Source organism: Thamnophis elegans, chromosome 6 (genome assembly GCF_009769535.1).
Source record: "Thamnophis elegans isolate rThaEle1 chromosome 6, rThaEle1.pri, whole genome shotgun sequence".
NCBI classification, from domain to species: Eukaryota; Metazoa; Chordata; class Lepidosauria; order Squamata; family Colubridae; genus Thamnophis; species Thamnophis elegans.
In genome coordinates, this window is record NC_045546.1 from 50,935,677 (window position 1) to 50,951,510 (window position 15,834).

The window sequence follows — 15,834 nt, forward strand, 5'->3', positions numbered from 1 at the left end:
CTTTATCCACAGAAAAGGGAGGCAAGAAGCATTATTCTTCTACTGGCAGAGCTGTCACGATTTGAGCTCAGAAGCTCATTTCACCCGCAGAAAACAGTAAAAACAAAGTGAAGTGCTTTTAAGCACAAAAGGTGTCATTAAAAAAAAAACATTGTCAGGATAAGAATAAAAGATCTTGAGAAAAATAAACTCTTTGATCGGGAAAAAGACATGCAAAGAGCCCAGGATACGGCTCGAATGTCCTAATTATAGAAATATGCAGCATCTTCGTGCATTTAAGGTAGCGCGTGTTAACGTTCTCTAGAAACGAGTTTCCTCGTGTTGTGGCTTAGCTTTAATACTGGAGACAAATCGCACTAAATAAAACGGCTCTGTGTGTGTGTGTGTGTGTTGTGTGTGTGTGCGCGCGCGCGCGCAGGGAATAACGGGGAGGACTCGCCCGAACTTCAAGATCTCGATCGTTGTCGAATGTCATTATTTCTTTTATTACATCTCTGTCCCTAACCGAGCGATCGGGTTACATTACGGCAAATCCAGCCTGAATGAAGTATTTGCTCCCTATTCCCCCTCCCTCTTCCCCAGCTGGAGGGGAAAGGAGCCCCAAGCAGCGGCATCGGGAGAGAGCGAGGCAGCTAGTCAGGCACGGTACAAGAGGGAGGGGACAAGTGATCGACAGATCCAATGAAGAAAAGGCAGCCAACTGGCTTCCAAGGAGGAGACAATTGATGTACGGGAGCTGGCTCGGATTCTCTCTTCAACGTGAGCAGCAGAAGGCTTTAGCGCTGTAGCTGTGCTACTCGCCCTAGCCGAGCCCGGAGCTTCGTGGTCGTCGCAGCTGCCCTGGAATCTCGGCCAAGCCAAGACTGGCCGCCCGGGGAAGCGGCTTCCTTGGGTTTTTTTCTTTTTCGGCGAGCCATCATTTCATTGACAAGAAGCAAAGCGCTTCAGTCCATCATTCAGCCGCCGGCAACTCCCCACGTGGACTCCCGGGTGCGGATCACATTGGCAAGCGGGTGCTGCAGACTTCAAGCAGCAGCAGCAGCAGAGAGAGAGGCGGCTTTGCAGAGGAGTTCGCCGGTGCCGCTGCGGCTTAGCGAGCGTGCAAGTTGCGGGAAGGGGCCAAGGGGAGAGGCGCAGCCCGAGCTTTTGATCCGGGACGCCGCGGTTGCAGCAAGAGCAGGATGCCGGCAGCTGCTGGCGACGGGCTTTTGAGCGAGCCCACAGCGGCGAGCTTCAGCGACGACGAACCCACATCGCCTCCCCTCAGTCCGGAGGGGACTTTCCTGGCCGCCTGGGTGAACGCTTCGGCCTCCCGGGAGCGCATCCGAGATTTTCAGCACACCAAACGGGTCGGCAACTTCCTTATCGGCCGGAAATTGGGAGAAGGCTCCTTCGCCAAAGTGCGGGAAGGGTTGCATGTTGTGACCGGAGAAAAGGTTAGCTTCTTAATCAACGCTTTCCATTCTTCTTCGCCGGGGCAATTTCCCGCCAAAGAACCCCAGGCAGTCTTTATTAGGAGGCATTGTGAGCCTCTAGCGCGGCTGCTTCCACTCCTCCCATTTTGGGAGGGAAGTGAGCCGGACGGGGTACAGTCCAGTTAGGTATCGCCCGGCTCCGAGCGTTTTGTAGCACCGCCTTTTCCACGGACTAAGTTGGGTCTTTTGTTTTTTTCAAAGTAGCCCGTAAAAAGGCCCGTTTTCCTAGCCCTCTAGCTAGTTGCTTTCAGCCGCCTCTTCCCATCCCGACGTCGCTGCCCATACCCCGTTCCTAATCCGCCTGCAAGGGCCGCTGTTCGCTGCCCCCCCCCCTCCGACGTCGCTGCTTTTACTTCACAATCGTTGAGGTGCTTCCAGACGAAGGGCGCCTGGCGCTTCCAGTCAAAAGATACTGCGTAGCCAGCTATTCTTCCCGTTGCTTCTTAACAAGGCTTCGGGGCGATCGCCACTTATGCAGTTATAGCTCACACGATATATTCCGGCTTCAAACCCTTGTGTCTTTTGCCATTCGTTCTTCATCTTTTTCCCCCAGTTAAGAAAGAAGAGTTGTTGCTGCACAATGGTCGTTGATTTGTAGTATTGGGGTTGCAATTCCGTGGGAAGCCCCCTCGAGGAGAAGAGAAAAAAAAGGTCAGAGGAAGCCGTGAGAACAGGAATGGTTACAAGTGGAAGGCTATGTTTTCACACAATCCTTTCATTGTTCCCAATATTTTACAGAAGGTCCAGATGCCATAATCTTTTGTTTGCAACCCTCCTGTCTTTCTCTGCTACTTGTTTATTTTTCTTTTTGGGATTAATTAAAAAAAGACTTTTAAAAAAGTCTACAATATATTTTAATTGGCAGAGCTAGAAACCTTCCCTGCTGAAGCCCTTAAATTTCCCCCTGAACACTTAGGAGTTCTCTATTTGACACAGGGTGCTTGCAAATCAAAGCCTTATTTGTAAACACCATCTGAAACATTTTAAATGAAGTAAGAATAGAAAGAGGGGGTGAGTATGTCAATATTAGGGAAACATTAGAAGACAAAGGATGCCTCCAGATATCTTTTACTGGTTCCAAACAATAGGTTCAGGATACCCATCCCATCTTTTGATCCTTCTCCAATCATCTCCTGCCCTCCCTTCCCCAAAACCTGGCAAATGTAGAAGTCTAAATTAAGAAAAAAACCTTGTTCTCCAGCATCCAAAACTATACAAGACACATGAGATATAATTCTAGGCCTGTGTACATAATAGTAAGACTTAGTGAATTTACTGAGGCTTAGTGGTAAAAAAATATGGATTTAATCTAAAATGTGATAGGCTATTACAGCCTTCCTCAACTTGTTTCTTTGGAATTTATTGGATGACATGCATAACTCCTACTCATTTCTTGTTGATTGGATTATGTGTTTCCAGAATATCTAGTTTGAGGAATCTAGTTTATTGCAGTAGAATTAATTAGGTGTGATCTCAGAGAAGCTTTTATTTTGCTGCCTTTCTGCCCCTTACTCATAATCTTGTGGCAGGGCAAAATTGCTAATTTATAATTGCTCTGCAGTTTTTCTATTCTTTTAATTTGTATGTATCAGGAAAAAAAAGAATAGTTTCATAGTTTATTTTAATTGACAGTGTAAAGGAGATATTTCATCTGAATACACCTTTCATGTTCTAAATCACCGGACTAGTTGCCTTTAGTCTGAAATTCAAGATAATAAATATATAATATTTAATAATCTGAAACTGTTCATTTTTTGGCTGTTGGAAACTCACTTATGGTTTTGTAACTTTTTGAGATCGTTAAATATATAGATTACTGTGTAAATGAGGTTACTCAAGAAATTTCCTATAATACTGTAAGAGGGCAGTAGGACTATTAAAGACAACTGAGATAAGTGAGTTGGTGATAGAAACTGTAAAACATTTTTTAAGTTATTTCTGTTACCTAATGTTGGAAAAATAATAACCAATTACAATACTAAATAATTGTTAAACCTTATTCAGTGTAGTTTTCTTGGCAATACTCTGGAAGTGGATTACCATTACCTTATTCTGCATGATTTTCAACTTCCTGATCTGGCATAGTTTTGGATTTAGGCTAACAGAGAAGTTGAAAAAAAGACAATTGCAAATAACTTTCCTGTTAGGTTAATTTATTTTTTTTAATCCAAGTACCTATCTAACATTTCATTGTTAATATTTTTTCAGGACTAATCTACTTCCTTTGAATTAATATTTAGGCCACATATTAAGTTTATGATTTACATAATTCTCATCTATGTCTGGAAAAAGTGGGCAAGGCCTCCTCACATCCAATCAGGTTACCATAATGCTTTAGATATTGCTTTGAAATCCATTGGTAATAATTTGTGGCAGTCAGATACTTTAATTATGCTGCATTTCCTATGCCTGTTACATTGAGTAATTAGTTTTAAGCTCTAAAATAATAGTCTGGAACATTGAAACCTTAAATCAAAGTAGTATAGCTCTGATGTATTCCTGAAGTAATAAAAAGTCTGTCTATATATATTTTGGCACAACAATAGTTTGATGATCCTAGAAGACAATATTTGTGCAGAAATTATCTAAGTCACATGTACCTCAGTAAATGTGCAGAATCTGATTTAGTTTTCTTATTTTCTATTTAACATTGTTGGTGGATACTGTATTTCTTAACAATTGCTCTAAAGCAGTGTTTCTCAACCTTGGCGACTTTAAGTCCTGTGGACTTCAACTCCCAGAATTCCCCAGCCAGTGCTGGCTGAGGGATTCTGGGAGTTGAAGTCCACAGGACTTAAAGTTGCCAAGGTTGAGAAACACTGCTCTAAAGAAATCTGAGCTTGTGCATACTTTCTAAAAACACCACTGGAGCTTATTCTAAATTAACTATGCATTAAGATTTTAGATGTGGAAGAGATCATTTCGGAATCCAGTTCCCTGCTCAGTGCAAGAATTGAAAGTAAAGGATCTTTAGCAGATAGCTGCTTGAATAGATTCAGTGAAGGAAAGCATACCATTGATTGATCCTACAGTGAGGAAGGTTTTTTTCTCCTAATGTTCTGTTGGAATTTTGCCTTTGTGTAACTTCTACATTATTCCATATCTATTACTCAGGTATCATAGCAAGCTAGTCTTGCTCTTCTACATGAGCTTCTTTGAGATATTTAAATAGTGTTCATCATATTTTCTCTTTTATCTTCTATGGGCTAAGCACATTCATCTCTCTATCTCCCCACTTTTCAAATTTTATATCTACGGTATGGTGAGATGTCTAAACAACATCCTGTCAAATCAGGAAATTGCGGCAAAGAATTACACTGTAATTCTTTTCAAAACACCAATATGTCTTAAAAGAGCTCTGAGAACTTTGGTCTAATACTGTAACAATGATAAATCAGAAAACCAAAATTATAGCTTTTGCCAAAAGGGCAAAGCTCCTCTGGAGCATTAATGGCAATGAAATAGAACAAGTGGCTAGCTTTATTTAGGATAGTCATGCATGCCACTGGATCAAGGAAGGCCCACTGTGTATATGCTGCTGTTACTGGACAAAGATCTTCCAATGCAATCCTCAAACTTTTTGATCCAAGGGAGGATATTATGTTCTACTACACTTAAGCATTTTTGGACTAAGTTACTAGTCCAGTTTCTCTATGGGACTCTGGTTGGCCCTCCTGCTTCTTGTTTCACCTCCTTGGAAGAGAATGCAATCTAAATTAATCATAGTAGCTCTCCAAATACTTCTCTGGATCTCAAATGCACATCTACGACTGGAGATAAGTATGATAAAAGTTGAGTCAAAAGTATGTCTAGATGCTATTAACCTTTGAAGCTTAATTTCTATCATTAATTTTTAAGGACAGTTTTCAGTCCACTTGGGTCAAGACTTTTGAATCTAATCTTTTCAATCTAGAATACCTCCTTCAGTTCTCAAGTGGAATCAGATCAGGCAAAACAAACCTTGAAGCAAGGGACAGAGGATACAGAATGGCAAGTAGTTATAGGGAAAATATTAGAGGTAGATTCCTACCTCTAATTAGTAGATAATCTGATCATCCAGAGTCAGTTTATGCCCAGATGCCTCATAAATGAACTACTTTTTGAACTGTTCATATAGCTAAGTCTTGTGCAGCATCATGGAAGATCCGTTGGACCCTAATGGACTAATCTTCTATAATGCACTCCGTATAACTATATTATTTATATTTTAGATATTACCATATGTAATATAATTTTAGTTTTTAAATTATAATTAAATATAGGATGCATTCTGAACCTAATTTTCAGATGGTAGGTATATATATATGTGTGTGTGTGTGTGTGTGTGTGTGTGTGTGTGTGTGTGTATAAAAATTAGATTTTTACAACCCCCGGTATGCCCAAATATGGGAGGAAGATCACTACTTCCATTCTCTGTCCTTCGGCTCGTCACAAGAGACCATCCAGGCAGAAACCCAATATTTTTACTGTTGCCTTTTTGTTACATTTTTGTTGTATTTGTGCTGATAAATAAATAAAGGGAGACTAGTATAGATGTATTTCAAGCTATTTAGCTCTCATCAGCTAGCCATACCCTTACTGGGATTTGAACCTGGGCTATATTACATACTAGGCAGACATCTTAGCCATTAGGCCACAGGCTAAGATGTCTGCCTAGTATGTAATATAGCCCAGGTTCAAATCCCAGTAAGGGTATGGCTAGCTGATGAGAGCTAAATAGCTTGAAATACATCTATACTAGTCTCCCTTTATTCATTTATCAGCAAAATTCAACAAAAAACATATATATATTCATATATATTCATATATATTCTCTTAAAAGCTTTTTGGAAAGTAGGCCACTCACTGGTGGTTCAGATTTGTGCAGCCTGATCTGGTAATCCTAATTATATCATGCTTCACTTATATAAACATCCAAACTTAGCATGTACAGTATATATTGGGACCAGGATATATTGGGACCAGGATAAGCTGTCCAATTCAGCACCACTCTTCATTTTTTTCTGAATTTTTCAGGGGCCTGTTCCCATTTGGAATGGGGCAAAAGAAATGATGTTAGGGTGATCAGAATTGGCCAGTAAAAATCTGGACAGCAGCAAATAGATTCAGCGGTTGCATTTTTGTAACCCTAATGTGGTTGCCCTAATTATATTTGAGGTGATTAACTAAGGACTAGGTTTGTAAACTTTTCCCGAGTCAACCCCTGTATCATGAATCTTTTTCTGTTAATGCATCTGATAAGACATTTTAGTTTTTGCCAGTACACAGTGAATGGAACCAAATCTTTGAATTATTATCATATGGCTACTAACAGATTGGGGAAAGTATGTAGAGAATGACTTCTGAATTTTTCCCACAATTCTAGGTTCAGCAGTTGCTGTGCAAATAATTTATATGCTCTTTTACAGTGGATTGAAAAGAATAACAAGCCGGAGAGTTCTTATAAACCTTATAGTTTCTATAATTCTTCCCCCCCTCCCTTACAATAGGCCTACTCTAGATACTCGACTGGAGAGGAGGAGAAAGGGGGGCTCAGAATGGAACAGTTGGCAATATTCCAAACTGCCTCTCTCATGGGGATTCATTGGGGAATTTTTTTCCTGGATTTTTTCCTTCTTTACAGCCTTTGTCTGGATGTAGCCCGTTTTCTTTTGTGAGTTCTCCAACAAAGTTTACTCCAGTTATGTTATGTTTTAGAGAGTTATCCTGATGCCAGAAAGACAGATAAATGGGATCCAATTACTTTATAGTTTCCCCCCTTTATTCCATGGTCTGAAAATAATTAAATGTAGGTGTTAATCCATAAACCTCTTTAATCTGAGAAAAGTCAAATTAGATCCAATTGGGCTTTTCAAAACTATTAGATAATCCAAAGTAGAATGGATAGCATTTCTCAATGAGAGTTCAGCATCTTTGTTTTGGATTGTATATGGATTAATGGCTAATCATAAATTAATGTGACTGTGAAATTCAGATTGTACTTTCCTAAATTCTGTTCACTTTTTAATTTGTGTCCCTAAATTATACCAAATGCTTCATTTATCTTTGAAGTAATCATTCTTAACAAATAAGATTAATGGCATTTCAATTTTGCATTATAAAGAAAAAAAGTTAACTAAAATAATCTAGTTTCTAAATTTTTTCCAACTGTATGACTAGTTTTTTCTAAAATGAATGTCATATTTCTTTAATTTTGTAAAATATATAATTGCTTCCATAGACTAATGAGAAAAGTTTCTTTAACAGATATTGCTATTTTAAAGTAGTGTTAATTTTTTAAAAATCCTTCCCAGGAGTATTTAAAAAATTGAGATGGTGACTGTGAATATATAATTAAAGTACTACTCCTTTTTTTATTAGTTGTATATAATGCACGTCAAGAAAAGCAGGGCCGAATGGAAGATGTTTTTATATGTGTTATGTTTGTTTATATTTGTTTAAAAAATAAAAACTTTTTTTTAAAAGAAAAGAAAAGCAGGGCTGCAGTCCCACCTGTTAGTTTGATCTTTTTTTTTTACATTGGTACTTATCAAATTTGTGTACCATCTAATCTAGTAGTTGAATGACAATTTAAAAAATCCCATTGTTACATGACAAAATGACTAGAATTGCTTACTATGTAGGATTGGATCCTGAGATTAAAGAATTACTGTGTTATTTGGAATATAAAACACACTTTTCCCCCCCTAAAAGAGGCTGAAAATTTGGGTACATCTTATACTCTGAATGTAGCCGTGCCCACCCACTGGCCCCCACCCTTTGGCCTCGGCCTCCCAGCAATTTGCCTCCTTACAGCAAACAGCTTCTTTCAGTTTCAGCTTCATCACAGCCTGATTAGCACAAGCAGCTGATTGTCGGTTGGATCAGCCTCCTGACTATCAGCTGTTTCAGGCTGCAGGGATTGCCTATTGCCGCCTCCGCATGCCCCATTTTCCGCCCTTTCTGATCCCTGCCGTCCAAAGCAGGCAGAAAATGGGGCGTGCAGAGGCTGAAAATGGGATGTGGAGGCCAGAAATGGGTCGCGCAAAGGCAGCAATAGGCTACAGCAATCCCTGCAGCCTGAAATAGCTGATCTTCAGGAGGCCAATCCAACGGACAATCAGCTGCTTGTGTTAATCAGGCTATGCGGAAACTGAAACTGGCTGTTTGCTGCAAGGAGACAAATTGCTGGGAGGTGGAGGCAGATTTTTGTTTCTTGTGCTAATCAGGCTGGGCTGAAATTGAAACTGAAACAGGCTGTTTGCTGTTTGGTGCAAGGAGGCAAATTGCTGGGAAGCAGAGGCAGATTTTTTTTTCTTGTCTTCCTCCCCAAAAAAGGTAGGTGCATCTTATAGCCTTATACTCCGAAAAATATGGTATACATTTCAGCCCATACTTTGGATTCTTTGATTTCAACTATTGAAAGATACGTTTCATTAATGCTTTCATTAATGTTTTTTTTAAATCAATTACTTGCTCTTTGGTATGAAATCAGATTTTGAAGTACACTACTTTGTAACTGCTAAAGATAATCAGGTTATGCTATAAAGACAGAATAATATTAGAAGGATCTTTTTGTGGAAAGGTCTTTTTATATTATTTTTTAAATGCAAACAGCTGCCATGCTCTGTATTTTAGAATCTTGGAAATGCAGAGGAGGCTTTTATAGGAAGAACAAGTACTGCTGAAAGCTGTAAATTCTTGTTAATCTTCCACAAATTCATAATGAAAGAAAAAACAGCTTTCTAAAAACAGCTGAGTACTGCATCTTTTTGAGTTTCTCAGTGGCTGATCATCTTCCATAGACGTTTTAAAAATGGCATACTACCATACTAAGTTTATTTTTTCAAACAATGTCTTGCTTTATATTTTGGTTATTTATAAATGTGGCATACAAAGAGTAATACAGTTTCAGATCTTTGCAGATGTAGAATTATCACCTATGTATCTGTTCCAGTGGACTTCATATATTTCATTCCTATAAATTATTTTAGCTAAACTGTATGGATGCTCCAAGAATAGGATTAAGTATAGGATTAACAACTATTTACATAGGGACTGCAAAAAATATTAGATTACATATGCAGGAAAATAAACATACTTTCCTTATTTGTTGAAGTTGCCATGGTAAATAGATTTCCAAAATATAATATTTATCACATCTGCTACTACATTCTTCTACATTTGTCATTTCAGAAGTATTTATAATATGTTTTACTTAATGTGTGGTATGTTTCTATGACAATATAACTACATTAAAATAGTTGCAATAGATCAGTGGTCCCCAACCCCTGGGCTGTGGCTTGCTCTCAGGCCATGCCTCTTTCTGAACTGGGCTACATAAGTGGTGGACGAGCACGTGCACATGCAAAGCTCCATATGTGTGAGCAGCAGGCATGCATGCAGATCAAGTTACACAAGCAGCGGGCGTGCACACACACTTGCACGTGGAGCTCCATTTTTGAGAGCAGTGGGTGTGCCCACCTGAATGGAGCTGTGCATACAACCATTCTCTGTCCCCCCAATCCTCACAAGAAAGAATAGGACAGCAGCAATAGATTACCATATTACTGATAATCTCTTCATTAGCTAGCATTCCTGGCCCATTCCAGGCAGCTGGGATTGCCGCCGCTGATCGCCATACATTGAGCAGCGATAGGCATGTGGCGGTGATAAGCAGTGGTGGCGATCCCCACGACCTGTAATGAGCCATAACGGATCACAGAGAGGCTGAAAATGGGGCATGCGGAGGCAGTGATAGGTAGCAGTGGTGATGGGTGGCAACAGTGGCGATGGGCGGCAGCAATCCCTGCAGCCTGGAACAGCTGGTTGGCAGTATTCTGGGAGGCCAATCCAAGCGGCAATCAGCTACTCGTGCTAAATCAGTCTATGCTGAAGCTGACCAGGCTGTTTCCTGTTTGTTGTAAGGAGGCAAATTGCTTGGTGACAGAGGCCGAAGAGTGGGCAGGGCTTCAACAACATTCACTCTATAAGATGCACAGACATTTTCACCCACTTTGGAGGAGGGAGGGGAATGCATCTTATTGACCGAAAATACGGCAACTTTGTTTAAACACTATTTTGAAGGTATTTATTCCAGTCATCATACAGATTTTTAGATTTTAGAAAAAGTCGGCATAGTCATACTCCACTCAGTATCAAGGTGGCAACTGTAGAGGTAGTCAACAGTATTAGATATCTGTGGGTGCAGATAATTAACAATCAGAACTGGTCTCTCCACATGTCATCCTTAGTGAAGCATGCAAACCAGCACTTGCATTTCCTACATCAGATAAGGAGAACATGCTTCTCCTTGTGTCCTGGCCACTTTTTACAGAGGCACAATTGAGAGTGTTTTAACAAACTGCATCACTCTTTGATTTGCTGGCTGCGGTGCCTCAGAGAGAAAGTCCATTTATAGAGTGATAAGGAGAGCAGAGACAATTATATAAAGCTTGCTTCCTGTCATTCAGGATACTGCTTATAAGTGCTATGTGCTTAAAGCTCAAAGGATTGTTAGAGACCCCCACACACTCACTTCACGGTCTTTTCTGTTGCTCCCCTCTGAGAGGAAGTTTCGAAGTAATTCTAGCAGGATTACCAGATTCTGTAACAGCTTTGTTCCTTATAGCAATAGCACTTAGACTTATATATCACTTCATAGTGCTTTTACAGCCCTCTCTAAGCGGTTTACAGAGCCAGCTTATTGCCACCAACAATCTGGATCCTCATTTTACCCATTTCGGAAGGATGGAAGCCTGAGTTAACCGTGAGCCAGTGAGAGTTGAACTGCTGAACTGCACCTAGCAGTCAGCTGACTTATGCCATCTGTCAAGTAAACTCACAAGGTTTGTTTATCTCACCATGTACATGTATACATCTGAACTTGACTGTGTTTTTTCTCCGTATCATATAATATATGTGGGTATATGCATAATTTTGTATTTATTTATTTTGTCATGTTTATGTAGTGTATATTGTTGGTGACCCTCTGAGAGCTGTATGCTACGAAATTTCATTTTAATGTACGCTGATGAGTGTAGATTCAAAGTGACAATAAAGTTATTCTAAGTCTAAGTCTTAAATAGAAATTCCCTAGTTTGAACGAGTAATTCTGTTAAAGATCATATTGTACCTTTCATTCCTTATCACTCCCATGTTTTTGTATACTGCTACTGTGATTGTGTTTGCCATGTACTTTAAAATGCAGCTTTTACATACCATTAAAAAAAAAGTTGGAACATTTGCTCCAGACCCTGCTTAATGCTGATGGGCAGTCTGATCACCAGATAACTTTGTTCCTTCAGATGAGGAAAGAGGTGCTTATTTTCAGTCAGAAATCCATTCTGTAATTCAGATGGGCTCAAATATTACTTTTCTTCACTTAAATTGAAAATCAAATGTCTAACTTGAAATCTACGTATTTTATCTTTCCTTTAACTTCATTAAAATGAAATGTTACTTATTAATCCAAAGCTTATAGCTACTTGATGTAAGAAAAATAATGCACCCCTAATTTTCAGATTTTGCTGTAAAGACCTAAAGAGCAACATCCGCATGCCCAAGTATTCTGCATTTGAAACAGTAGCACTCTTGTTCCCTGTTTTTTAAAGGAGGAGGTTTCTACTGAAGCAGAGCATTCTTAATTTTAGGTTCAACTTATCCAGCAGTTCTATAGTCAAAAGCAGAGTTCTTATAAAACTTTGGTGAATTTAAAACAATTCCCTGCTTCTTAACTCTACATGTAACCAGAGTACGTAGGAAGGTATAATTCTGAAGAATAAGTGCATAAATATTTTTCTACCCTGCCTGCCCTTTCACACTGTATTTAGTAGTTTCTGTCGCATTGATGTTGAATGGAAAACAAAATATACAGAGGTCTATTCATCAGCTGCTAATTTTTATTACTCTAGCTGAAAATCTGAGTGTTAAACATGAAAAAGATAGACCCTTTCAGCAAATGCGGGGTGGGAAAGAGTGGAATATCTGTGAAATAACTTGTTTTATTTTTTTAAAACAATTTTGTGTTACATTTTTGAAAAATGTAGTATTTCAATAGCAAATCCTATAGGTACAAAAAAGAATAAGAATTAAGCTTTGTTAGCAGAGCATGAAGTAAATTCATACCAAAGAATTTTAAGAGATTGAATACTTTGGATAAGTCCTGTACCATCTTTGTTAGAAGAGCTGTTTTCTTGGAAGAGCTGTATGAACCGAGTATATTTTAAATTGTTCTATTCCTACCACACTTCCTGGCTTTCTACATTGCAAATTTTGAAAAAGACAGATATTTTTTCTAAGGGACTCATTGATTGCTACTTTAAACTGACTAAATTCTACAAAATCCATATTTCTTTTCTAATCTTTTCTTGTGTTCTGCGTCAGGTTGACTTGATAAACACCTGGCAGAAAATCAACATTTAAGTTTACAGTTTTGGAAGTGTTTTAGCATTGCACTTTGGTGCAGAGCTCCTCCATATTTTCTTTTTTTCTTGTAGACTTTTTCTCCCCATAGAGGGCCAATAATTCTTTGCAATAACTTGCAAAGTTAGGTTAAAGAGATGCCAGGCGAGATCTTACATAAAAATGACATCTGGTTTTTTGTATGTGGTTTTTATTTTAACAGTTTTATGATGTGTAAAGTTATATATCTAGCCACGTTTTGTATATAAATGTCTATTTAATAGCATGACTTGCACACAATTTTGTTTATGGCAAAAGTTCTTTGAAAGGTAGTTGTGTTATGCTAGCCAACAGGTTCACTTATTTACTAATCAATCATGAACTATTGCTAATAATCCTTGTAAAATATTTATATTAAATATACTATTTGTACTATGTCAGGGGAGGAGTAGAACATTTTTATCTTCCTTTTATAGCTCATGTGGACAAAAGATACATTGAGGAATTTAGAATCGCTTAATATGCTTAGAATAGATTTTAACATTCTATGACTGTGATGGCGAACCTATAGCACATGTGCCCAAAGTGGCATGCAGAGCCATGTCGACTGGCATATATGGCATCGCCCATTCCTCTTCCGGGTTTTTGGCATACATGCGCGCATGATGATCAGCTGGGCTTCGTGTATGCGGCAGTGCTGGAAACTGGAAGAGCTGATCTTCCATTTTCCGGCATGCATGTCAGCCAGCTGATCGTTGCATGCGCATGCATGCTAGTAACCAGAAATCTAGCTGGCCACCGCATGTGCACGCCGGAAACCAGAAGTTCATTTTTCATCATGTGCATGCACCCTGGGCAGCTGCTCTTCCAGGTTGCATCCCAGATGAGTGTGCGCCACTCAGTGCCAAAAAGGTTTGCTATCACAGGGGTGTCAAACTCCAGGCCCGGGGGCCACATCCCACAGGGCTGCCATCCCGCAGGGCTGCCATCCTGCAGGGCTAACTTAACTCCAGCAACCTGCAACTTCCCCTGCAGGACTGTCCTGGAAACAGTGAAGAACCGGTGGCTCTGCCAGCAGAAATGGACTTAGGATGTGACCTTGCCAAGCTCCATTTTTGCTGGCAGAGGGTTGCAGGATACTGTTGCAACAGAAAAAGGAGCTTGGGAGCCCGTTTTCGCTGGCAAAGCACTCCACTGGGGTGCATGAAGGTGTGAATGGGTGCAGCAAAGCTTAGGAAGAGGCACAAGGATGTAAACAGTGTGAGGGAGATACAGCTAGGGTTGGGGAGTGTACATGGGGATGTGAAAGTGGTCTATGTGGCACAAGCACAGAGGGGCTTGGGGAGGGTGTGCAGGTGGGTAAGACTTAACTCCAGCAACCTGCAACTTCCCCTGCCAGATTCCCCATCGACTTTCTGGGGAAACTGGTAGGGAAAATTGCAAGTGGTAATCACATGATTTTGGGGCGCATCAGCCAGTCATAAGGGAAAGCCCAAAGACACCTTATTGGGGAGATGGGAAGCATATAAACTTAATAAATAAAATGTATAAATAAGTAAAGCCAGTTGTCAATTGTCCAGATTGTGACCCTACAACCATGGGAGTGCTGGGATGGGTGGAACACTGAGAACTAATTGTAACTCCAATTCATTCAATACCATCATAATTTTGAACAGTCACTGGTCATAACTCAAGGACTATCTGCATATCCATTTAGCTCTGTCAGTCATAGTTCAGTAGCCTTGTCTAATCTCCATTTAGCCAGTGTTCAAGCACTCCAAAGATGAATCAGATAGTGATATGAATAATAGTTTTTGTTGTTTTTTTTAAAAGTTACTTTCAACAAGTAGGAAAGCAATAACGTTCTTCCAGACACAGGGGAAAATTCAGCAAGTTCTGACAGGTTCTGGAGAACCGGTAGCGAAAATTATGAATAGTTTGGAAAACTGGCAAATACCACCTCTGGCTGGCCCCAGATTGGGGTGGGAATGGAGATTTTGCAATATCCTTCCCCTGGAGTGGGGAGAGAATGGAGATTTTGCAGTATCCTTCCCTTACCACACCCACCAAGCCATGCCCACAGAACTGGTAGTAAAAAAAATCTAATTTCACTACTGCCCGGACCATGTTCACTCCATCTACTTTTTCCTATAGAGTATAGTTATCTTCCTTTCATTGCATTACTTATGATAATTCCAATGATTAAAGAGGCTTATGGGCTTTTAAATGTACAGGTATGGAGCCCAGCATTAATAAATGTTTGGGCACTATTCTTCAGAAAAAAATGTTTCTGGAAAACTCACTAGCTTTTTTCACAGATTCTGTTTATGTTTCATGCTATTCCATACTTAGAATGACATTAAAACATTTCCTCCATAAATACTATCCACGCTTGAATTTCAGGGCTGCAATACTGTACTCACTGCTGCTGTGACAATGGCAAGCTAGTTTTTTTGTAATTCTCCAGCTTCAAACTCTTTGTCCTGGGATATAACATGTTGTAATATTTGTAAAAAGGGTGCTTGTTTTTTATTCCTGTGAATGAAATATATTTTAACAAAGTTATAAAGACTTTTTCAGGAAAAGTTTTAAATAATTTTTAGACACACAGATTTTTTTTAAGTAAAATGATCATTTTTCAATAATTTGTACGTCAGTGTAATTTGCAGTGAACATGTGCCTGCTTTTTAAAGTCCTTTTCTCTGTAATTATAGAAACCAGTGTTTTGTTTCCTACCAACAAGTTATTTTGCAAACACCATGACTTGAATTTTTTAATGGAACTGAAAATACTTTAGGCATAATGAATATAAGGAAAAGGCAGTTCTGACAGCATAAGGAACAAGTACTAAATTAGACAAGCTATTTCACTTCAGGATTTCTTTCCCCTACCTACTTGAACTTTATAACAAATGGTGAGGCAAATTAATTAGCTGTGTGCATTCCTTTTTTCTAACAAAAGTGGTACTTTATTTTCT

General features: G+C 39.4%; 1 protein-coding gene across 2 annotated transcripts in view; it reads left to right on the plus strand.

Moving 5' to 3' along the window:
* Nucleotides 1-1,181: 1,181 nt before the first annotated feature.
* The window catches only part of HUNK (hormonally up-regulated Neu-associated kinase), a 57,298-nt gene continuing 42,645 nt past the window's right edge, over nt 1,182-15,834 (plus strand). For both annotated transcript variants that reach the window (XM_032220179.1, XM_032220178.1), the window contains exon 1: nt 1,182-1,436. In XM_032220179.1, coding sequence (XP_032076070.1) covers nt 1,182-1,436 — 255 coding nt within the window. The remainder of the gene's footprint in view (nt 1,437-15,834) is intronic.